Source organism: Peromyscus californicus, unplaced genomic scaffold, assembly GCF_007827085.1.
Source record: "Peromyscus californicus insignis strain IS unplaced genomic scaffold, ASM782708v3 Scaffold_14__1_contigs__length_90479793_seg_2, whole genome shotgun sequence".
NCBI classification, from domain to species: Eukaryota; Metazoa; Chordata; class Mammalia; order Rodentia; family Cricetidae; genus Peromyscus; species Peromyscus californicus.
Window position 1 is genome coordinate 19,185,067 of NW_026294436.1, and position 24,735 is coordinate 19,209,801.

General features: G+C 51.9%; 1 protein-coding gene across 19 annotated transcripts in view; it reads right to left on the reverse strand.

Moving 5' to 3' along the window:
- The window catches only part of Nfasc (neurofascin), a 176,435-nt gene that overhangs the window by 16,135 nt on the left and 135,565 nt on the right, over positions 1-24,735 (reverse strand). For 7 of the 19 annotated variants that reach the window (XM_052736917.1, XM_052736913.1, XM_052736916.1 and 4 more), the window contains 11 exons: positions 24,315-24,512; positions 22,637-22,707; positions 21,152-21,374; positions 19,333-19,448; positions 16,962-17,166; positions 15,727-15,849; positions 14,549-14,722; positions 12,279-12,293; positions 6,957-7,199; positions 3,156-3,272; positions 1,782-1,934 (listed from right to left, as the gene is read on the reverse strand). In XM_052736917.1, the coding sequence (XP_052592877.1) occupies positions 1,782-1,934; positions 3,156-3,272; positions 6,957-7,199; positions 12,279-12,293; positions 14,549-14,722; positions 15,727-15,849; positions 16,962-17,166; positions 19,333-19,448; positions 21,152-21,374; positions 22,637-22,707; positions 24,315-24,512 (1,638 nt within the window). The remainder of the gene's footprint in view (positions 1-1,781; positions 1,935-3,155; positions 3,273-6,956; positions 7,200-12,278; positions 12,294-14,548; positions 14,723-15,726; positions 15,850-16,961; positions 17,167-19,332; positions 19,449-21,151; positions 21,375-22,636; positions 22,708-24,314; positions 24,513-24,735) is intronic. The other 12 variants (XM_052736929.1, XM_052736927.1, XM_052736926.1 and 9 more) reach the window with 7 other exon arrangements.

Here is a 24,735-nt window from a genome sequence, read left to right on the forward strand (position 1 = left end):
TTTCTAGCCGGCCTAGGAGGAAGCGAATAACCTGTACTTAGAGACAGGGTACGGAGCCTGGATGCTCCAGCTTGCCCGAGAAGGGGTTTGGGAAGACCTGTGAATGCTACCTGCTTCTGTGGTTCTTAAGGTAGGCAAGCAGGCAGGGTTTCTCCAGATCCAGCACAGAGAAAGAAAAATGGGTATCGATGACAACACTCAGAGCCAAGTATCAGCCATTATCAATCCCCCCCCACCAATACTACATGCTTAATACTTGAAACAGAGTAGGCCAAACCCAAAGGAAGAGTATGGTCCTTTTCTCTCTGGCTTTCTCTCCAGCCCTTATCTACAGGACTAGAGGGGCAAAGCTCTCGAAATAGGCCGTGCTGGACTCCCCGGGGTCTGTAGGATGGAATTCTACCCTCAGGCCTCATCTTTGCGTCTTGCCCATGAGCTAGACTCAAGTTTATAAAGAAACAAAATCAAACACATCCAAGAGCTTGGGATCTCCAACCAGGTCAGAGTCCAGCTTCCTGTTCGGCTGGGTCAGCTGTCCAGACGCTTGGCTTCCTACATAACAAGATGGCCTGGCTGCTCACTCAGACATCCTGCCTGAGCGCACCTGGCTCATCTTCAGCAAGGAGCTGCACGCTCAGATTCTGTGGGCTGGAAACGTGTGGGACTGGTAGAGGCACACCAGGGAAGACACGCCAGGAGAGACCAGGCTAGAAGAGGTAGGGTGAGTCGGGGGTGCAGATGGACAGTGACTCCCTGGATACAAGCTACCGGCATCGGCCTCATGTGTCTGGGCGAGGGAATAGTAATGAATATTCAAGTCAACATTCAGAAATTCACATAAATCATTGTGGGGTCCCCCACCCCATCCTGTGTGTCTAATAACCCGCATCTGACTAGGCCATCCCTAGAGGCAAAGGCTGATCCCTTTCTCGCTTAATCCCTTCCCACACCTCCCCTTTCGCCCCAGGGCTTCAGCTTGGCTGTGTCTCTGATATGAAAGATACACACAAACCCACACCCACAGACAAGCAAGGGCCTCTGTGGATTGCAGATTCCCAGCTAACCCCACCAGCAGAGAAATTTCTAAGCCTGGTCCCTCCCGAGCCCTAGGTAGCCTAGCCATTTGCTATAATGAAGATGCTTCTTATCCAGCCTAAAACTGCTACAGAGCCAGATTGTGGTCCTGTCTCTGACCTGATTAAAAAACAAACAAACAAACAAAAAAGCAATAGCCAAAACTCACTTACTTTTAGGCAGGACAAACTTGAAGTAAAATTAAACAAAAACGGAACACTGATGTCGGAAGGCAGCAACATACACACTGGTCCCAGATTTGGTTGCTCAGGAGATTTCTGAATTTAAGACCCTGGGATTCTCCCCTCCCCTCATTCTACCTGGAGAGAGCAAGCTCCCAAACAGTGGGGCAGAGTGCACGACTCTCCAGCATACCTCCCCACCCTAGGGTCCACACACACTGACCACGTTTGTGCATGCACTAAGCCCTTTTGTTGGACATGGTGGGGACCAAGCCTTCCCTGTCCTCATTATTCAGTCTTTTGTTTCCTGATTCCCCACTCAGCCCCCCTGGCTCAGAGCCCGGCTTGCTCTCCACTGGGGCATGCACACCTTGTGACTACTTCCTGCAGGCCAGAGGCACGCCATGCAAGGCAAGGAATGGGGTGGAGATGAGACCTGTTTCCAAGAAGAGACAAGCAGGAAGCTGGGAATGAGGCTGAGATGCCCATGCTTGCGGGGGATGGCAAGGCCAGATGCCCTCTCACCTGTACTGGTCATAAAGGTGATGACGCTACTGCTGATGCCCTCGTTGTCCCGGGAATACACCCGCAACGTGTACGTCATCCCGGGATAGAGGTCTGTCAGCTGTATAGGCTGGGCCTGGGCCTTAACAGGGATAGTTTTTTTCGTATGGTTGCCTGGGGAACAGAAACCTAGGTCAGCTTACAACCAGGCACCAGGAGCTGGAGAGAGTGTTTAGGTCCCTGTTCATCTGTCAAAAGCAGAGAGGTGTGGAAAGGGGGCTGAAGCTCCCCGGTCCAGTCCTCCACACAGAACAGGCAGCTCCCCGACGCCCAGCATGCACTTCGAGCTCTTACATGACGTCTCCCCCTCAAGTCTCCCTTCCTCACCACAGTCTTAGCACTAAGCATATCAAGATTGGCTGCCTCAGCCTTGGAGCATGTCAGCTGCCGTGGAAGTGACTGACTTTCTACATGAGAGCTTTCTGGGAGAGCCAGCAAGATGGTTAGTATGTCACGTGGTTAGTATCTCACACGGAGGTGAGACAGGATCCTTGGCTTCCACTTCACTCTTGGTTTCGTCTCGAACTGTTTGCCACATTGCAAATTCACATGTCAGACAGAGTGTCTATGTCTCGGGGTTGTGGGAGGAAATGACAGTGGCAGGAAGCTGAAAACATCCGGACCTAAATAGAGACTCCAGACCCTGAGGATCTGAAGTCCTCCTCCGATCTCAGAACCTAGCAGCAGGTTTTCATGTCCTAAGAGTTCTTGGCAGGAGGGAGTTGGGTTTTCTGACTGGCTTATTGGCTTCACGGCTTCTAGCACATGCTAGAGAGGTGTGGGCTTCACCCTGCAGAACCAGGGGCCCTTGCCCAGAGAAGGCAGATCTTTGGAACGCAATCTGCAGTCCAATCCCAAGCTCTGATAAAGTGCCTGGCTCACCTTGAACCACTGGCTGTCTGGTCTGTGTCCGTGACTGCTGCTTTCCACTAGTCTGTGAATGGAGAGCTCAGGTCTGTGCCTTGGCCCATGCAGCGAAGTCATCGGGACCCTCAGAGTCTCGGCCAGGGGATCAACCCAGAAACGAGACCTGGCTCACTTTTTGGATACTCAGAATCCTCATTCTGGGCAAGAGTGGACGCAGGTCACAGTCCACAGATCCGCCACAACACATGTAATTCAAGGCCTTTGCTAATGGCTTCGGAAGTCCCTTTCCTGTTCAAGTCTCCTTCGACCTCTCCTATCTCAGGCAGGGATCGATTTCATGAGACCACAATGAAGCCAGGCTAAAAGGCTTCTAAGCCTGGGGGAGTTCAACAGGATCTCCTTAATGGGCGTCTACCACTCCCCGCCACTACCACGGCCGCCGCCCCCACCCCACATAGCAATGCTTACTGTCGATGTACTCAACCACAAAGTCAGTTCCAGGCCTGAAATTGTGCTTCCAGGTGATGTTGGCCCATTTACTGTTGGGGAGCACCGTGACGTTCCAAATGGACTGCTCGTCGGGGGCTGGTGGACGGGTTAGAAGAGGAGTTAGTGGTGAGGAGAGAGGGAGCACAGGAGACTCAGAGAGGCATGTTCATACACGTGCATACTCTCACACCCAGAGGCTGCTGGGAAAGGGAGGAGGAGTCAGGAGCAGCTGTGCAGGAGGCCCAACGGAGCTAGGGGCTGCAGTCTTGACAGCCAGGCCAAAGGTACCCAGGGATGCGCAGGAGCAGCCAGGGGACCCTGTCTGTGTGTGAAGGGGATCTGGAAGTTGTCTCTCTTTCCTCACAAGAAGGGGTTAGGGACAAGAGTGGGTTTCCAGTCACACCACTGGAGGCTGTAATTTGGATTTATTCCCTTTTTAGATCCCTTGTCATAGATGTGGACAGTGCAAAGGAGGGGGCAAAGAAGCAGGCCCCGCGGTCAGGATGCTGGCAGAAAGGAACAGAGTGGGTTTTCCTCCTTCAACTGGAAGGAGAGGGGCTGCCTTTGAAAATCAAGCAGGAGTGCCTTGGAGGTACAGCTTAGTACTGGGGTGCTTGCTGGCCATGCAGGGTCCATCCTGAGCACCACCCAAAGAAAACCATGTAAGAATGAGATAGTAGGGATGTGATTAAACACAGGAAAACGCTCCTGGCTTCCTGAAGCTAGAGAATACTAATCAGGTGACTTTGATCTGAGGCCCTCCAGTTAATGAGAGCCTAGATGGCCTGTATTGTGGCCTAGAACCTCAAGAGTCCCCAGAACAGTCAGCATGGATGCCCCTGACACAGGCTAGATGGGACCCAAAGATGATGAGCTTCCCTCGGCATCCAGCCCTTAGTGTTCTCTATATTAGAAGAAGTCCGCTAGTTGGCTTCTTGGCCACAGAGCCACAGAGCTTTGATCTCCTTGTAACAAAGAGGACATTAATTATCAAGCACCTGGGGGCCGGGAGCCACTTTATCAAAGGCACGGTGCTGTCTGAAACCATAGCCCGTATACACAGGCGGATGGCGGCAGCCTTCAAATGCCAGAGTCCCAGAAGTCTGATTACCACATTTCCCAGCGAAGACTTAGCAGCAAGGGACTAGCAAGGATGCTTGTAGTTCAAGGGCTTTACAAACATGGCTGCTGTATATTTAATTAGAATGCAAGGGGGCACTGTCACCAACTCACTTGTCAGGCATAAATGAATAGAGAATATTGGCGATGCATTTATTCATTATCTAGTTGACATGTGATTGAGTCTGCAGGGCTGGGGAAGTGATAAAAGATTTCCTGATTTTCACTTCAAAGAAGTGTTTTTTGTTTTCTACTGCAACCCTGTCAGGTGTTGTTTGCCCCAGGTGAACACAATGTGTGTCAAGTGAGGGGCTGAGAAAAAAGGCTCCACTAATGGCAGCAGAAAGCCCGCTGCCTGGGAGGGAGGGAGACAGGCTGCTTTTCTGCTGCGCATGGTCCGTTTTGATCACATCGGCTGCTTCAGTAATTCCCTCTTCCTGGAAGTTCAAGGATCTTGGAGTAGTAATGAAGTGGATTAGCCCTGATTTGGGGGTCTTTCCTGCTCCTTACCTCAGGACTCTGTACCACACCTAGAGGATTTGCATCTAAACAGCTTGACCCCCAATGTGACATCGAGCCAAATCTGACGCTCTCAAAGGGAATGGCAGTCGGGTGCTTTTAGGAAAGGCCAAGCAGGGGCTGGAGAGATGGCAGTGAGGAAAATCCTTGTCGCGCAAACCTGTCAAACTGAGTTCAGATCTCCAAAACCCAAATAAAAGCTGAACACGGAAGCACAAGCGTCACCAAGAGATGGGAGGCTGAAAGAAGAGTCACATGACACGGTGGCACTTGCAGGCCAGCGTGTGCAGCAAGCAGCAGACGGCCAGAGGCCCTGTCTCAGATCCAGATAGTTGGAAAGCCAGCACCAACACTCAGCGTTGGTCTCTTAGCTTCGTGTATGGACCTGCGTTCACACACACTAACATGTGTACAGTAACACGGACACACACATCACACACAGAGCAAAGCAATGGGAGACCAAGAGGATTCTGAGGTGGCAACCATCAGAAGGGTCAGGATAATGACTGCTACAGAACTGGGGTGTTCGGAGGGAGAGACCAAGAAACTCTCAGCAATTGTCAAGTCTAAAGGAGGCCATGATTAGCAAGTATCATTCCACAGATTCCTAGCACACGAGAGCTAGGGAATAGCACCCAAATCTAAAATGAATCAGAGGATACCCTGAAAAAGGAAAAGTTATGAAGCACTGCCTGTTGAGATATAAGACAAGATGAAGATGGATTTCATTAAAAAGAGTCCTGGGAAACTGAGATACTTCACAGTTGTCCCAATGCTCTCTACGTGACCCGGGCTGTGGCCAGGCCCTCTGCCGCTTCTGACGTGGTCTATACTTGGGCTGTGAGTCATGAGGCCAGGCCTGCCCGGTATAAGAGTGATGTTTCTAGGTCAGGAATGGCCAGGGAGCAAGATTCATCATTTTTTGAATTCTTGGCTCACTTTTGCTAATTCAAAGCACTTTAAGGATTCAAAGGCCTGCCCTGATGAAAAAAGATGTCTCACTATGCCCCAAAGGACAGCAACCCCAAGTCACTGATGGCATCGGATTGTGTAGAAGGCTTCTCTCCTGGGTTGACTTTCCCCTTAAATTTCATGTTTACATTCTAGTATTGTGCCTCTAACGCACATCAGCTGAGGAATGTGTCAGCTGTGAATCACCTGCCTCTGCCTGCGGTTCACTTAACACCTGTAATTGAGCTACAGCAAATACTAATAAGAGCATCAAGCCTCCGTTTACATTCCGAGGCTGATACGTGGGTGGTTGGGAGGCAGTGAGGCTGGGAAGGTGGAGGGACTCATCCAAGAAGCAAAAGCAGTGGAGGCTGGGGGTCGGTCTATGGTTCTCTGGGAACGGGAGCATCCTGGGTACTCTTGGGCAGTCTTTCCAGAGGCTTCATGCCCTGTTACAGCCGCCCTCTGGGCCCAGGAAGGTAGAGACCCTCTGCTCTATGATAATAAGAGACTGATGCTTGCTTGGTATTCAGAAATGATTGAATTCTCCAAAGATGCTCTATGGTTAAAGTACAGGGACCCTAAAGGCCATTCCCAGAACTCCTGCATTTTTCCCTCCAGATCTACATTTTAGGGGTGTATGGAAAAGAAACGGAGCATTGTTGGGCATTATGACATGACCTGGTAACACCATTTCCTGCATGCTCTAACTTTTTAAAAGAAATACCTGCAAGAATTCCTTGGGGACAGAGGCAGGGGTTCCAGAGGCGGAGATGTGTGGCATGGCGGCCACTCCCTGCTCCTCCTTCTAGCCTCTGTCCCTCGAGGTGGACAGACACAGTGCAGCCATCAGGTCTCTTGGCCAGGCACACAGCCATTAACACCATCCCTTCTCACCACATCTATTTCTGAGTGTCCATCCCTGGCTGACTACCTGGAATATGTTTGGGGTTCTCTCCGAGAAGCCTGGTGCTCTGTTGAAGGATGGCGGGATCTGACTAGCGTTAAGGAGTGCTGAGTGGTAGATGACCACCCGTGTGTGCTCAGGGTGGGGACTCTGGGCCTAGTGTGCAACGTAAAACATGGTGGGCTGGTCGACACCACCCCAGAGCCCACTGCTCAGTCTGGGGTTGTCTGGAGAAGCTAGGAGGTGGGCTCAGGGGGGCCAGGAGCATGGGCAATGCACAGTACCGGTTTCGTGAATCTTAGTCGCAATGGTGGCAGTGGGAGGACTCTCCGTGGTGGTGGTGGTGGTGGTGGTGGTGGCGGCAGTGGTTGTAGTAGTTGTGGCGACGGTAGTGGCGATGGTGGTAGGTACGACAGTTGGGATGATGGGGACTGTTGTGGCTTCACTGGTGGCAGCAAGGGCAGGAGCATCAGTACTGCTCACAAGGCCTGTGGTACCCACAGTAGTCGGGGGCAACGTGGGAGGAGCTAAGAGGGAAATTGGAAATAACCGAGTCTGGTTGGTCTGGTAGCACCCAGCTAGTCCATCCGGCCCCCACGTGCAAGGCAGGCAGCCCAGTGGGAAGATGGGCTCGGAAGTCAGAAGCTTTCCCAAGCATCTGCACTGGTCTGGGAGGACCCCAGCAACTGATATACAGCCATGGGAGAGGAAGAGAATGAAGCGGGTGTGTGTTTCATTTTCTTCTCATGGTCTGTGTAGCTTGAAGCACCCAGCATGCATCCAACCAGGGACCAGGATAGTGGCTGAAGGACACACACACCGAATCATTGGACCCCAGGGATGGCAAAGTGTGGGTCACACACGACCCACAAAGATCCAGAAATATCATGTGGGTCCAGCTCTGGAGCCTCAACTCAGAGGAGATGTGGGCAGGTGACCGGGCTCTGTCCTTCAGGGACTCAGAGCAGCCTGCTACTCCCAGCCCCTCACTCCAAAGTCCCCTTTATCATGTCTGTGGTTTCTGTCCCCTTCTCCCATCTGCCCCTTCTTTGCCTTCTGGCAGCTGCCCCCACCCCTGCACCCAAACCTCTAGTGCTGCCTTTCTGTCCAGGAGACGCCGAGTCCACGCATCCCAAGTCCTTCCTGTTTACATTAGAACCTAGCATGGATGATGATGTGGCCTGTGATGGGCGACCTTAGTCTCCCAGCCTCAGAAAGCCACACAGATTGCAATGATAAAGGAGCTAAGTGCCAGGCTCCCGCTCTGTGGAGATCTTCATCCGGGTCACAGCCGGGCTCATATTTAACCTGACTTGCTCATCTTCCGTCTAAAGCGGACTTTTCACGTCAGTCGGCCCTGGGACCTAAACCCACAAATGTGGCGACTTTTTCATACCATTCTTCTTCTATAGAACTGTCAGGGAAGCTAGCAAGGGGCCCCCTCTCCTTACTTCCAAGGTCGGTATTTGTTAAGACTCACAGTGTGAGGATGACCAGGCGAATCGGGGCAGAGCTCTCTCCCTCTTGTGACATCACTGCTCATGATCTGACCATCGTTCGCTTTCTAGTGTTGGCAGTAGGCAGGGACACAGACACAAACAGTGAGCCTAACTTCCGAGGAAGCGTGATATCTCACTCTGCCTCAAATCTCCAGAAATCCTGGACAATAATATCCCTCACTTCTCCCATCCTCACAGAAGGGTTAGGTCAGGGATGGAAGGGGGAAAACTTTCCCTAGGAGAATCAGGCTCTTGAGCCTAAGCCATTTCAACTAGAAACCGACTTATGGTACTTCCCTGGGGCTCTGGTATTATAAGCCCCTACTGGGAAGAAAGACACATTTTCAAGGCCCCTGAAGCTTCCCTACTTGCAAAATCAAAGCTATTAATGGCCCTAAGTGTGGGGACTATAAAGTCACACTGGGAAGATGACTGTCCATTACATCTCAGAGAATCCAAGGAACATTCCAAGTCAATAACACTGTATTCCCCTAACTCGAGTCAACTTTCAGGCATCAAGAAAGCATGCGGAGGGGCGGGTAAGGTGGGGGCAGGGAGCGGAGACAAGCCTTCCTCTCTTACTTTTTTTTTTAGGGGTGCGTTCAGCCCTAGGCCAGAAAGTCAACTCAGTGCTCTTAAGACTCCACATGAAGGGATTGGCTTTATCTACCCACCAACATGCTTGTGGAAGCATGGATTCACAAACAGAAATGTGGAGAGACAGGAAGGCGGAGATCAACTACCTCAGGGCTGGTCCCCTGTCCACCATGACCTTGGCCACAAGTGACAGACAGGAAGAGATTCTGTCCCTCTGAGCAAAGCAGCTCTCACTTAGTTCTTTATGAATGATGTGTTTTCTAGTACTTTCTGGCAGATGAAATGTACACAAGGCCCTCTTTTCTGTGACTACCCAAAAGGTGCCATGAGAAACCATTCCTTGTAACTTGGGTCACTGCCTGCTCCATCATATAGCTCAGGGACCTGGGCTTCCTTTCCCTCAGGTACAGTAGCTGTACATTTTCCAGGGTCCATGAGTCCAAGTCCATTTTCCTCAAAGCCCTCCTGTGACCAAACCCTTTAACAGGGACACACACTCACATCTCTCCTACTCCCTCTGAGCTGCATGCTTTCCAGGGCAGTCCAGCAAATGCCCTTGGGACAGAAATGCCGAACGGCTTTCCGACTTTGTTCAGCAGCTTGAAGACGAGGGTGAGAAGTGACCATGTGGATGCTTCCAGCCCACAAGCCCCTCTCCTCTGATAGCCACGCCTACCAAGTATAAAGGAAGTTCTCTGTGGTGGTAGTTCCTGGGTACCTCTTGTTGGGCTCTGAGGCAAGCCTCGGGGTATAAGTGAGAAGAGATGGGGAGTGAGGCAGGAGCTACTGGCAGCCTCCAGGGATGCCCCCAGTGAGGTTCTATAGAGTAGACCCTCAGAGGCCACAGCTGGCAAATCAGCATGCCCCTGACCCACTCATTGCTGTGTCTATTATTCCCAGGATGGAGGGCCAGAGGATACAGGGAAGGCAGAGGTCAAGAGGCCAAGGTACCACAGTCAGAGAGAGAGCCATCTGAAGCCCGGGACAGGTAGGAAGGAAGGGATAAACTTTTCACAAGGGAACAATGTATAGTTCAGGCCATTCAGAGCATTTTAATCCTGGACTGAGCTGGGGAGAGGGTGGAACATTGGTGAGCCCTGAAGTCGGGCTGGCAGAAACAGAGAGGGACCACAGGCTAGGCAGACATATTCCTGTGCTAGAATGTCATTTCTCGTCACAGCAGGAACTGTGAGTTTGGAAACAGTCCTGACTGGTACTGATGGGTGGTCACAGCTGGCCAGCAACCTAGAGAGAGCATTGAGTGTCGAGTACCTAAGATGGTTTTAGGGTAGCCTAGATCTGGAAGCCGGGAGTCGGCCCAAAGAGGATGGGCCAGTCCTATAGAATAGCTAAGGCCCCAAGGAAGACACATAGCTAGAGCGTTTGGGGGAGCATGTGTAGAGATGGAGAGATGTCACATCTTGCTCATTTTCTTATCCTCCTAAACCTGCCACAGAGCCGAGTTTCTATCAGCTACCCACCCAACATTTGCAGATCGGAGCTGAGTCAAAGACAAGGACAGCTTCCAGACATTCCAAGATGGAATGTTCGGTCCAAGATGGTCCACATGGCATGAAGACTACTCCAGCCAAGTCACAGATTGTGAGACAGATGGGCAGCAATCCTAGCAGACTGAGGATACAGGTGGACGGGAGGGATTATCTTCACTGGGCGATATAAGAACTGATCAATCTTGGGGGAAGTGCCGGGGTTTGGTGAGGATGAGAAGGAGGAGGGTGGTGGGCTGGACACTGCTCCCTTTGAAAATGTAGACCCAAGTTCTACTGCCCCCAGAAGGCACTGTGTACGTAAAGCTGAGAACATCTGATATTACTGGCAGGTCTCAGATACAAAAAAAGTCCAATCCGCCCTTCCCCGTGTGTGTCATGTGGATACTGGAGCCTGGGAAACACACTTGATTGACAGCAGAGACCCTGGTCCCGTCCTGCATGGCTTGATGAGTTTAGAACTTTTAAAATTGGAAGGACGAAGTGGAAGGGGGTTTGGAACAGCACCCCTCACTCCCCTTGCAACGGCAGCTCACAGGAGGACCGCACAGACTGTCCTCGGAACACAGCAGACTTCTTGCGGCTGGATCCACTACATTGGGTCTGGAGTGCCAGAATGGGGAGGGGTGACAGGAAGATGCTTGACCAATCAGCTTTGGGTTGACTTGTCTCAAGTACCTGCTGTCACAACTGTGGAAGAGACTCACACAGGAAGACAGGGCAACCATCCCTGAAGCATGGCAAGAATTGTTTGATCTACGGTCCCCAGGCCCTGGACACCTTCTGTGTCTCACATCCTGGAAGAGGGTTTTAGATCTTTTGGGGAAGCACCAGCCTGGTTACTGGGGCAGGAGGAAGAGGCCTGAGAGAAGGAAGCATGGTGGGTTTTTTTTTTTTTTTTTTTAAATTACTGGCAGATCTAGCTGGCAAAACATGAAAACATAAGGAGGGTATGCAGCAGAAGCAGAATCAACGTAGGAAGGAGCGGGTGGAAATAAATGGGGATAGGTAGGACGGAAACCAAGTGGGCTAGGTAATACACAGCAAACTCGGATTCCTGCCTGGCTCTTGATTCCCTCACCCAAAGCCTGTGTCTTTACAAAGCTATGTCTTTACAGAACTTGCTTGTGCAGATACTAGTGTACCCTGGCTTCTAGCCTTTGTAATACTCTGGGCATTCTCTCCTCAGCTCCTAACTCATGGGAAAATTCAAGCTCAGAGGACCAGGAAAGGAACCCTGGCATGCATCCCTTGCAGAGTTCTCTGGCTTGAGGACAGCCCTCCCTCTATGGTAGAGCCCTCTGATGGTCCTCAAACCCATGACATGAGGACTGAAGGGGGACATTGTTAGCATGTTGGCTTTTAACACAGACCCACCTGCCCGGCTCCTGACCCCAAAGGAGAAAGTCTATCTCCACACCAAATACTGAGGAGCTGAGTTTCTGGGTCAAGGAGCTCTGCAATCTCTGACACCCAGTGAGACTCCAGGCCCTGGAGCCCCCGGTCTTACTCACGGACGCGCTTGCTTATTCCCACTGACCGGAACATACGCTAGCTGGTGGAATGGCGCTGGGTCCCCCCCCCATGCAGCATGCAAGTCCAGCATGCACAGTGTGCTCACCCTTTCAGAGGATTGCGGCATTATCGGGGCTAGGAGTCAGCGGTTTCCTCTCTAGCACACCTTCGAGAGCTCTCTCTGTGCTCAGAGATGTCAGGGCCAGCAAGGCTCAGGTGGCCACAATAGGTAATCTACATATGAGACCCCTTGCAAGCCAGCCTCCTTAGTAGGGGCAAGCATGGCGTGAGAGGAGAGGGCATGTTCACTCCCTCTGGTCAACACTCTCTAGACATCTTCCTCTCAAGCCTGGCTCCTCCACTGAAAGGGTGAGCCTGGAGCATGCTTTCAGTCTGAGTCACTTTTCTCTTGCTGGGCTCTGGCCAGCATGGGCTCCATCTGCACTGCCCCGTGCTATGCCCATTACCTCGGTTGCTGGTACAATACCTGCAGTTGGAGTAGCTTCAGGCACAGCACCCAAGATGGCCAGAGAGAGTGGGGGAGAGGATGAGAGGGAAGAGAAAACAGCATAGGTGAAACCACAGAAGAAAGCAGACAAGGTCTGGCTCGAACCTGACTCCAGTGGTATGTCTAGTGATACCGACTACGGCTTGTCGCCATCCCAAGGATGCTAAATGGTGTTCAGGGAGTCACGCTCAACCCCACAGGAGTCAGGCAGGTTCCTCTTATTCCATCTGGTGCTTAGAGACCTTTCTGATACATCATGCTTCTACCCGTATTCAAGGACTTGCCATGTAAGAGGTGGCTGCAGGCACAGGTCAGGCAAAATGCTATATTTCCAGCTCTTTTCCCAAGGATCTGCCCTGCCCTGGCTGGGCGAAGTGACCCCCTAAGATGCCAGGAATTGAGGGTGTAGATGTAGGTGGTGCAGGAGCAACCAGCTAGGCACAAAGACAGCCCCTGCACCTTCACAGCAAGATGCTGGGTAGCGGTGGGGGAGGGACCATCCCCATCTCAGACTCCGAAGGTCCTGGAGCTCTGAAAGCACCTGACCCACCTGACCTGGTTTCCCACTGCGTCGATGCCCCCCGCCCCCCGTAAATTGTACTTCATGAAAATAGGAAATTAAACATGACCGAGAGCTCTAGAACAAATCTCTGAAAATATCCACAAATCCCCGAACACCTCTGTCCTCTCGTCCCCCGGAGTTGTAGGATCTTCCCCTTCATGGTCCCTGAGGTTGGACAAAGGGTTTTTCTTCTGTCCTGGGCTGGGCAGAGAGGCTTTCTGCATCTCTGGAACTATAGAGAGTGTACCACAGCCTGGCAGTCTCTGGCAACAGATGCAACCAGATACTTACTGAAAGTCCACCAGCCCTAATCAACTTCCTGTGTGTGCAGAGGTTAGAAGAGGACACCAGGGCGGGGAGCTTGTTGTGTGACTACTCCTGATCTAGAAGACCAGAGAGGGACACAGGGGACCGGTAGTCCTCAAGCTTCTGCCTGGGTGCTGCCCACTGGCCAGAGGAGCTCAGGGCTGCCGCTGCAGCTGTACAAGAAGACTGGGCTGAGGCAGTATGGCCTGGCAGCCCCCTCGGGAAGCACAATTCCTTCCTGGGATGGGGGAGGAGAGATGCTCAGAAGACCCCATCTGGGTCAGGATCAGACTGCAGGACCCGAGCCTCCTAGGAGGCAAATACTGGTCACAATCATGGGGTAATCCCAGAGATGCTAGTTCATATTACCTTTTCTTTGTCTCCCCCTTGCATATTGAATACCCTAAACTTCCTGCCCATGGCAGCACCTTAATTTGGGCAGAAAGACAACCAGACATTCTTGTAGATGTCTCTAGACATTGTGAACTTCTTATTACCTTTCCGTCCCTTGCTTCTGGTGTAGTGTCTGGTGTGGTGCATGTGGGTAGGTGCTTAAGAAAGAGTTATTGCATAGACCGCTGTACCTCTGGAGAGGCAGAGGGTCCCGACCATTTTACAAGGAGCTACCAGTTTTGAAGCTTCTGCAGCCTTATCATCTTTGGGACGTTATGCCGAAGCCAGCATACATGCAAATGAGCCAAGAGCGCCCTCTCGTGCACGCTCAAGTCAGGCGCAGCTCTGGAGAGGGATCTTGCCATGACTTAAGGTATTATTAGTTCACCTGCTCTTTGTTAAGCTGGCTTGGCAAAGGCTTGTTCCCAGCTCCTACCTCTCTGCAGCCAGACACCTCATCTTATTCAGGCTGCAGAGGGAGAACATATTTCCTGCTCCACTCTTGACCCAGTCCAGCCGCTGCGATCACTGCACTTTTCCCTGTCTCCTCAGCCCTGTATGCCTTTGGCAAAAGAAGGGATGTTCCCAGAGTCCTCAGGGAGGACGGTCAGTTGTATTCCTGCCTCCCTCAGTAGATGAGCGGTTTGACTCTTTGGAGTTCATCGGAATGGTTATGTCTCGTGTTTACTCTCAACTCACATGTCCTTTCTTATTCTTCTACAAGGACAGACGGTTGATGTTAAGTAGCTGTGCAAGTCACGGCAAAGTGGAGGACCAGGTCTGCCTGCACGTCAGAGTGATGACTTTTCCAGATACAGTACCGGTACCTATCTCTCAGCACCCAAGACAGGCTACCCGGGTGGGGCTGAGGATTTGTGGCCTCACTTCCTCTCCACCCTGGAAGGCCAAGCCCAGCTTCTGGTGCGTTTCTCCAGGAGTCCAGATTAGCTAGGGCCTTTCGCTCCGAGGGCTGCCGCCGTGGACCTACCTTCATTTGGAGGTGCTGGGGACTCCTCTGTGGCTGCTTCTCCGGAGCCCACCTGCGTCCTGGCGCTGAGGGAGAAGCGGTAGCGCGACACAGGATCTGCTCTCTGCACCGAGAACTTAGTCTGATTGGGAGAGAAGTTCTCCACCATCTGCTTCCCAAGTTTGGTTCCGTTAACTGGAGAGAGAGGCGAGTGGAGAGGTTTAGTACCTGCGCGGGTTCTAGAAGCTGTGGCTTGGGCAGCTTCCGGGGTTTCTGGAAGGGGATTGGGCACAAGCTCCCTCCCACTGGAAGCACTGAGGGACCTCCATTGTACCTCAGGGTTCACACTTCACACCGACCCCACTGTCTCTAGCTTCCCGAAAGTCATGTGGTCAGTTCTGAAAGATCAGTTTACACTTCCCAAGCCCTCTGACATGGTCAAATCTCTGGAATTCTTTTCTTCTGTTCAAACAGAACTGGAAGAATTCCCCAGGGCTTTTAAATGCTGTTGCCTCATTTGTAAAAGGCCACCTTCTTCAATACATCAGGCGAAGGGTCGGGTCCAGAGATCAATTCAGAACAGCGTGGAGGCCACATGGTTGGCTGCTACAGTGTCAACAACATGTCACCCGGCCCTTTGAGCTTCCCAGTGAGGGGCAGCACTGCCTACACTTTAACATTTTTGAAGTGTGATCACATTCCTGTTCCCACCTGGCGATCCCGCCCCTTTGTGGTAAGGACTTCCTGACGCAGGTCCCTTAGTCAAATCATTCCACAGTAGCCCGACTATTCTACAGACGGCCGCCTTATCTGAATGACACCTGTTTACAGTGTCTCCCAAGCATCCCTCGCTGCCTGTGCACACTCTGTCTGCCCATCAGATGGAGGTGCCAATGGGGGAGGAACTCTCTTTCTTAGACTGGTAGATGTTGGAGACCACAAGCTCCCTGAGGGCTGGGATGGTCTCTCCCAATAGACCAGAGGACCGTTTGTCTCCCTCCTGCAGATGGAGCTGGGTAAGAAGAGCAGGACTTGGGTCTTGCCTCCTCTCTTTAATTACCAGCTTTTCCTTGGTAGTCTCATCCCTATGCAATGCCATCTGCCCCCACAGGCTTCCAATCTCCATCCCTCAAGAAAATGCCGAGAGAGGGCTTGTGATTGCATCTGATTTAGAAAAAGCAAAAAAAAGCAGAACATACAGGCCACGTATTTGAGAGTGTATCCAATCAGGATTCCATTGGGGTGCTCCGGGTGGTCCCACTCCAGGTTGATGGTCTCCAGGTTGGGCTGTCTGACTCTGAAACGCCTGGGGGCACTGGGTACTTGGGGAAGGAGGAGGGAGCCGGGAGATGAGGGCGGGGAGGATGAGGAGAACACAGAAAACAAAGTACAGGCATGAAGGCATGACCTCAAGTATCCCTGTGCTGGACCACTGCTGAACCAGGTCCTAGAACCATGAGGGTAGAGCCTGCCGCCTGCCTGGCATGCACTTTCACCTGGTAGGAAGCCAAGGAAGGCTCAGACACGGCTGCTGAAGTGGGGGAAGTCAAGTGAGTTTCCTTTGGCAACTACCCTGGACTTGGCACACATTAGGCTGCTTCAACCCTGCAAATACACCTCCAAATCAGAGCCACTCCCAGCCAGGGAACCCATCATAACCGTCTTGTGGCGAGGGTGCAGTTCCCAGTCCTCAGCCAAGGGCTCTCACCCCTGGGTGCAGCAGCAGGCCCCAGCTTCTGAGCTGGGGATACGGGCTCTAGGGCTCTATCGGGGAGGAGAGAGAGACTCAGGGCAGAGCGCCTGGAGAGGGGTGGGAGTGATGGGGAGAGGTTGATGATGGGAACCAAACTGAGGGAGGAGAGACAGGGGTAAAGAAAACGAGAGGGAAGGACAAAGGAGAAGAGAGAGGAGGAAGAGAAGAAGAAATGGGAAACGGTTAAGCAGGGAGGGAGGCGAAACAGAAGACTAAGCTTATGCCACGTGGATCAAAGAGCCTATGGGGGAAACCAAGGTGAGAACAGAACTTTGTAGATGTCTGGACCACAGGGTCAGACCAAACCATAGGCCCGCAGGAGGGTGGGGTGACACTCTGTACACAGAACTTCCTGTGAGTGTTTCTTGATGCCAAGGGGAGGCTTGTGCAGGTCTTCAGTGCTGGGAAGCAGGACATCGAAGTGGCCAGATGCCGTGTATGGCCTTCACCTCAGAGGAGGTGCTGGGGTCAGTCTGAATAGCCTGTGTCTGGAACGCATTGGCACGCCACACAGATCTCTTGAGACACACGTTTCCATAAGGACAGTCCACCTCGGTGATGGTCATCAGCTTGCTGAGGTCACCCAGGCTGTCCATGCCAAGCCATGCCGGAGTTGCTCCAGGCTCACTGGTGACACTACCTCATCCTACCCCACCTCGAAGAGCTCCAAGTCAGACCTACCTCCTTCCGGGGTGGTGAATTCCTTGGTTTCGCTGCGAGGCCCATCGCCTCTCCCATTGACCACAACCATCTCCAGCTTGTAGTTACTGTAGGGGAACAGGCGAGCCACCACACCCCGGGGGCGGTCACCAGGGAAGCTGGCCTGCTGTCTCTTCTGAGACACCCACAGGTTCTTCAGCAAACTGCTTTCCCTCCAGTAGTAAGCCTTTGAGACAGAGGCAGGCTGGTGAGGGACCAGGCAGCAAGGCCAGGTTAGCGGTTAGTGGTGGTAGTGACTGGCCCTCCCTTTGCTTACTACAGTCTCCCAGTCTCAGGTGACCTCGTCCACCCCACACAGACTGGGGGGACAGCCTTATGGTCCTCACTCATTAGCCACTCATAAATAGAGTGATGCTGAATGGGAAACAGGGTTGTGGTTTCACTCATGTTTGGAGCCGTACCACTTCTTTGGAGACTGTGTCCAAGCTGGGTGACGCGTGGCACAGGGAGAGTCCATGCCAGAACCCCAAATGCAAATCAGGAGTCCTGGCGCAGAAAGCTGTGCCTGACGCTCCAAGACCACCTCGCTTTCAGGTGGATTAGTACAGTTTAGGGAGGCCGCAGGTGGGCACGCAAGGAGCAGGTTGTCCCACACAGTCGGAGTATGAGCAATGGTTGGTTTAATTCTCTGAAAGCCAAGTGATTTCTTTATGTACCATTGAAGATCTTTAGAGATGGCAGACACATGTCCAAGTAAGCTGGGGTGCAGGGCTGTGCAGTAGCGGAGCTTGGATGGGAAGGGTGGCCTTGGAGGGTGGTAGAGGTGAAGGGTGTAATGAAAGTCTTATTAGCAGTGGGTAAGAAGCCACAGGACAACTTGTCACATCAGGGTCACCAGCGAAGTAGCGAGGAAGTTCAGATTTACGGAGCCTGATAAGTACTTCAGTAAGAAAACTCTCCAGGCCAGCAGGTTAAGGGTTAAAAGTTAACTGTTGGGGAGGAGCTAGAACAGGGGCACCCGGCCCTCCTTTCTTTAGTTCACCCACCAAGTTCATTTCCCAAGAAGGGACTGACCCCTTCTGTCTGTCCCCAGCTGTCCATCAGCCAACTCTCGATGACCTCAGAAGTCACAGACCCAGGGGTAAGCCATGGCTGTATCCTCCTCAGAGCCAGCCAGCTGCGATGTAGCTACCCTCCTGAGGGAAAATCCTACCATTTCTCCCCCACCCTCAGCCCAGCCCTCTGAGGGCACAGGCTGAAAGCCCCAGCGGCCAGGGCCTTCAGAATCTGTGTTGGGCAGCAGAGCTGGCTGCAGCAACAGGGAGACAGAGTAACAGAGCGGCTTTGCCGGTTAGTGTGGCTTTCTGGAACCAGGTCGGGGAAGCAAACAGCTCGGCGGGGCCCTCTGAGGGACAGGGTGTAGCTGTGAGGTGCTCCAGGGATGCATCCGAAGATACACATGTCCGTTCATGCATGTATACCAAACACATGTGCTTTTGCAGGACCAGCCCAAACCCAGCACCCTCCCAAGGAGTTCTAGCTGAGCTGGACCTTCAGTATACCATGTGTGTTCATATAGTCGTGAGCTGTGTGATGCTCTGCCAGCAAGGGACCGTGCATGATAGGACAGTGGCCCCATAAGATTCTTCCACCTAGTGATGGTGTGTAGCCATCATGATGTCGTATTATACTATATGTCTGATGGTGCTGTGCAAACAGGTCTATGGGGCTGCCAATCACAAAAATCATAGCAATACAACTGGACCGCTTGGTAATGACCATCACTGGGTTTATACATTTATAATCCTATCCTATGCTTCATATTTACTCAATACTCGCATTCTGTCTTGTAGTGCTGGGGATTGAACCCAGCCAGGTTCATGAGTGTTAGGCGAGCATTCTACCACTGAGCTACTACTACGCCCCTAGGTCCTACTTTATACTTTTGATCCTATTTAGAAAATGCAGTTTACTATAAAACAGTTTTCAGTGTTACGCTGGTAACAGCCTCGTGCATCTGGAGCTTGCTGTGTGCATTGACTGCAGTAAGTGGCCATGCTGGGGAACTGGCTTGTATCAACTAGGTTTGTCTCAGTATGCACCACGATGCTGGCACAATGACAAAATCGCCGAATGGTGCATTTCTCAGAACATGTCCCTGTTGCTAAGTGAAGTGTGAACATATGTATAATATACATGAATATATGTATGCATGTATATGTTCCCCTCTGGGTAATTTTGAATTCCAGAAATCATCTTGAATCAACTTTAGACCCCATAAGTATTCCTAGGGTCCCTTCCCGATCCCCTACACACCGCGGCGGCTGCTGCCCCTTGCCCTGGTTAGCTAGCGAGCAGGTGGTTAGGTGGGGCTGGGGGCTGGCCTCCTCACTCGATACTCCCTGAGCTGGCCTTGGACCGTGTCAGAGTAGACCCGGTTCCACTGAAGGCTGATGGCTGTGCTGTTCATGACTCGGATTTTAACTTCCGTGGGTGCAGCTCTGGGATCTGCAACGTGTAGGGACAGAGAGCTGGTTATACAGGCAAGGTTGGCGCTTGGATTCTAGGGTCCCCTCAGATGTATTCTGACAGCCTGTACCTCCACTCTACTGCATACTGGGTACTCCAGACCACAGTGAAGTCTCAGGACTAAAGGGTGACAATCCAGGTGCTGGGATCATCGACCTTCCTTCCCACTCTCTGTCCCCACTGCTCTGTAGTCTAAGAGGCTGCTCTCTTACCAGCCAAGTACCTTTCCCTCAGGCTTCTTGAGGAGTTTCGCCAATAGGAGGTGCCAACATGAGGTGCCAGGGTAAGAGTAGAGGGAGAATGGACATTGATCCCCCTGGCTTCCTCTGCTGGGCTGCAGGTTGACAGTGCCACACTCCTCTGCCCACAGCCACAGCTCCTAGGGTGATGCTCACAAGCGGTGGTGACTCACGTGTCCCCAGCCCCTCTGAGGCTCAAAGGGAAATCACAGGTTCCAGCTACCCTCAGGAGGCTCAGAGACCTTAGTATTTTCCTCTGATACTCTTCAGATATTTTCAACCATCAATTCTGGATGTACCAAAAGAAACACTATCTGCAGACAGGAGATGCCCCAATGTCGTTCAGAAAAGAAACGTGGCTCTGTGACTCCCACTCTGTAGCCAGGACAAAGCTGCCACAGTGACGCACAGGCCCCAGGGTGGACAGCTGTAGTGGAAACTCTGGGGTCATCCGGGAAGCCCGACATCACACACACTGACTGGGGCCCCCACTAGAGTCCTGTAGGGAAGTATCTTCCACTGTAGAGGTGGGACTGGGATAGGCCCCTTTGCTCATTTCCAGTGGGTCCAATCCATGACTGCTTCTGGGACTTGGGCCTAACTACATCCCTCCTCAGCATCCTGGGGCCACAGACCTTCCTTGGAGCCCAGTCCTGCCTCCTGTGTCCACTCCTACTAAGATCTGACCTCACCCCTTCCTTCTACTAACCCCACCAATCCCGCCATCTCTTCGTGGATCAGACATAGACCCAACTGTTGAGTCTGGTTGACTCTGGTTGACTCTGCTTTGCTCAGGAGCTGTGGGACTGATGTCGATGCACTAGGCACAGAGGCCATGCAAACACTTTCACACATAGGTCTAGAATGTTGGTTTGCCCAGAGTCAACTTCCTAAGAAAAATCAAATTTCATGTTCAATTCCAAGGGCTGGGAGCATTTCTGGAATGCTAGAAGATGGTGGGTCAGGGACACTCTGGTTGGTGTTCTGTAGACTTCACTGTCTACGGCTCCCCTGCGGTGGGAGTCTAGCCTATGCTCAGTTTCCTTGGAGCATCTAAGTAGCTCTTTTGAACAGCAGTCCCGACGTTTTTCTTGGTGCCAGCAAGGCTTGGCAGTAAAGCAACTTGTCTGGGGATCTGGAGACCCGGGCTCTATTTTCAAGTGTGACCATTTGCTGTTGTAGAATCCTGGAAGGGGCTGTCTCTAGACTCTCAGTTTTTACAGCTATAAAGTTTCAGTACTGGGCTAAGTGGGGATGTGTTCAAAAGGCAATTCTCCTGATGCTACCAGGTGCCGCATGGCCTAGGCCACAGTAGGGCAGCCCTATCTCCTGGGAACTGATTGCCCTTCCATGACATATCCTGAGTTCCTCAGCCCGTGAGAGTGGCCATGTACAGTTGGCAGTGAGGGTCCTGTTGGGGAAGGGAAGGGGGCCAATACTCACAATCTTCTCCTGAGTACCCAATGATGGTCTCAGGCTCGGGACCCTTCCCAAAGTCATTTTCAGCCTGGACTCGGATCTCATAGGGTACGTAGACAGGGGTCTGCCCCACCACATAGCGAGAGCCCCACACTGTGACATTGTTCCAAGTTTCTCGGGTCTCTCTCCGCCGCCACTTGACGATGTAGCGCAGGTTGGGGCCAAAGGCAGAGGTAGCATTCATGGGCTGTGCAGGGAGAGACAGACAGACAGGTGGGACAGGGTGTTGTAGGTAAAGCCACCCACAGCTTGCCCTCTCCATCTGTCCAGACACTCCACCCAGGCTCTGCCTGCTATCAACCAGCTCCTTTCCAGTACCGGGGATGGTACCCTGCCTGTGTTACGTCCCCCCAAAGCCTAAAATCCCAGGAACTCTGTAGGACCCAGATTTTCTATGAAAATAGGTTCACCAGAGACTTAATCACTTTGACTGCAAGCACCACCCACACCGCAGGTGCACAGGGAACCAATGCTTTACTTGGGCGAACTTCTTCCTATGACAGAAGGAGCTGGGAGGCAAAGACTGACAGTCGTGATCTCCAGAGTCAGAGAGAGGACTCCTATCTAACCAAACTACTCTCCTGCTGATGAGCTCAAAATTCCAGAACTGACTTCAGTTCCACCAAATCCACATGTCTGTCTTGTCCATCTCCATACATCAGAGCTCACTAAAGATGACTGCCACCCATTCATCCTAAGGACCTGGCTCAGGAACCCGGCCCCTAGATCTAGCCACACAGAGCCATAGACTATGTGGACATAGAGTCCAGAGCTTGAGTTCAGCCCAAAGCTGTTGGTCAAGGATGTTGGAGGGCCAGGCTTCAGAGTGATAGGGCTGCCGGTGACTCTGAGGAGCACCAGGTCTCTGTTACTCGTGGCAGTGAGTGACGACACTTTCAGCTTTTAGGACCGGTTTAGAAAAAGTCAGTTTCTAAACATATATCCCAGTTTTAGTTTGGACAGTGTAGTCAGGGAGCTAGGGTGAAGTTGAGAGCCCAAGCCCGAGGGAAGTCTCTCTGGTCATCTCAGGCCCAGGCTACAGAAAGGACCTGGACTTCATGATGGCTCCAGGGCCTCCCACAACCCACTGCCCAGAGCCAGCATGCATCAAGCTCAGTGTTGGGTTTTGCAAGTCTCTCCTTCCTAAAGCCTGAGTCCCTCCTTCAACATCAGACCGTTTATTTTGGTGGCTTTCTTGATGAATTTGGCTAAACTGGCAGTCTGTGGAATTGGGTGACCTCTGCTCCCATCTCTGTTCTGAACTCCTGCTCCTAGGACCTTGTCCTGTTTGGTTTCTGAATGCTCAGCTCAGAGATCAGCTTGGTTCTCAGAGGACAGTGGTCCCAATCAGTTAGATAGTCTGAAACATACTGTGGCCCCAGGGACTAAGGAATGGGGGCTCCCGGGTGCCTGCTGCTGGGTGAGTGCGGGGTGGGGAGGTACTCCTACCGTCCATGTGATCTCCATATTGTTCTTTCTTGTTCCTTCTCCCTTTACATCGCTGGGATTGGACTCAGGGGCTGGAACCCAAACAGATGAGGCTTCAGTCAAGCCTGAGCCTGACCAGGGCATCCTGTTTGCCTCCCACCTGACTGCCCTTCGCAGCTTCCAACTCTCCTTTTCTCCCATGCATGATACATCTTCCTAGCTAAGATTTAAAGTGGACCTAGTTTCCTTTCAGTTTAACCCTTTACCAGACAGCACTCATCACAAAGCTTTTCCACATTGCAGCTGACCACGGTGCTAACGCCATGTTCCCTTCACAGATCATCCACTAGCATGTTCAGCGACACGCTGGTTTATCCCGGTATTTAATGTTTGGGGGCAAGCATTTCCACCTCCATGAGCTGGTGTGAGCTCATAAACCTCAATCTTATCCTAGTGTGTTAGGAAGAGAAATCTGACATAACACCAGCTTATCTGTTTTTTATGTGTGCCTCTGTCACAGCGCGGCCCCTTCAAGCAGATAATAAAGAATCATTAACAGTCATAAAAGTGACAGTTAAGATTTATTAGGCGCTTATTACGTGACAGGCACCACAGTAAGTGCCCGGCATGTATTTTCTTTTGTCTTCCATGTGCTTCTGTGTGTGCACATGCGTGGAGGTCAGAGGTCAATATTGGGTGTCATCCCCACTCACTCTCCATCTTAGTTTTTGAGATAGGGTCTCTTACTGTACCTGGACCTCAGTGATTCAGCTCCAGTGGCTAACCAGCAAGCCCCAGAGATCCCCCTGTCTCCGCTTCCCTAGTGCTGGGATTACACGTGAGCCACCACGCCCAGATTTTACATGGCCATTGGGGATTGAATTTAGGTCCTCATGGTTCACAGCAAGCATTTTACTAGCTAAACTATCTTCCTGGCCCCCAAGACACATTTTTTCTTAAAATCTCTGTTTAACATTACATTTATATCTATCTATCTATCTATCTATCTATCTATCTATCTATCTATCTATTTATGTATCATGTGTATGTGTGGGTTCACATGTGCCATAGTACATGTGTGAAGGCCAGAGGACAACTTTTGGGAGTCAGTCATCTCTTCCCATCATTTGGGTACCAGGGATCAAACTCAGCTCATCAGACTTGGCAGCTGGTGCCTCTACTCCCTAGGCTATCGCTCCAGCTGTTTTAAGTAGGATCCCCGAGAGGTATGTTGTAGTAGGACAGGCCCATAGGGTCGAGGAAATTGGCTCAAACCAGTTGCCAAGGCATGCACAGAATGTACTTCTTTATGAGCCAACCTGGAGTCTGCCTAAGGGTCTGGCAACAGGCACTGTCAGAGCTCCTGATCATGCCCAGCCAATGAGGGACAACTATGCAATGTCACCCGATCTGGGACCCAGCCTGGGTGCTGGGAGGAGGGTATATAAGGCCTTCCCCAATATTGAATAAATGAGTTTATTTTTTTTGCCTTCAACTGCCTCCGGGTGTCTGTGTCATTGATGCCCATGCCTTCTCACCCCCTTCCCCGAGGGAGCTGTTAGGATCCAGCAACAGCATGTGTTACTCTAAGATGAGGAAGCCAGGCCTTGGACAGCCAAGTAACTTGCCTAAGTTCCCATGACTGGGAGCTGGGAGAGAGTCAGTGCAAGCCCAGGGCACCCAGAGCTCAAGTACTCACGTGCTCCGCTGGTTCTGTAGCGCTCAGATGGAAGGCTGGGGTGGCTGCTCCCAACCTCGTTGACAGCAATGACTCGGAACTGGTAGTTGACATATGGGGACAGATGGAGGACGGCTGAGTTGACGCTGCCTGGGAACTTGGAGTGGTCATGCCAGACCCCTGGCTGGAACTGGTCCTCTTCAAACTGGATGACGTAGTCTGAGTGGACAAGGAGGACAGAGCTGTTTTGGGAGTCACAAAGTCCTGCTTTAGAAGCATGTCCTTCTTGGCTTCCATTTATCTTTACCATCTCCCCAGGACAGACAGCGGCTTGGGAAGTCGTCGACTTCCCAAGATCCAGGGAGGAATCAAGGCCTCCATGCATGGGCCATGAGGCAGGGGTAGGAGCAGACACTGGAGGGCCCTAGTCCAAGGGTGTTAG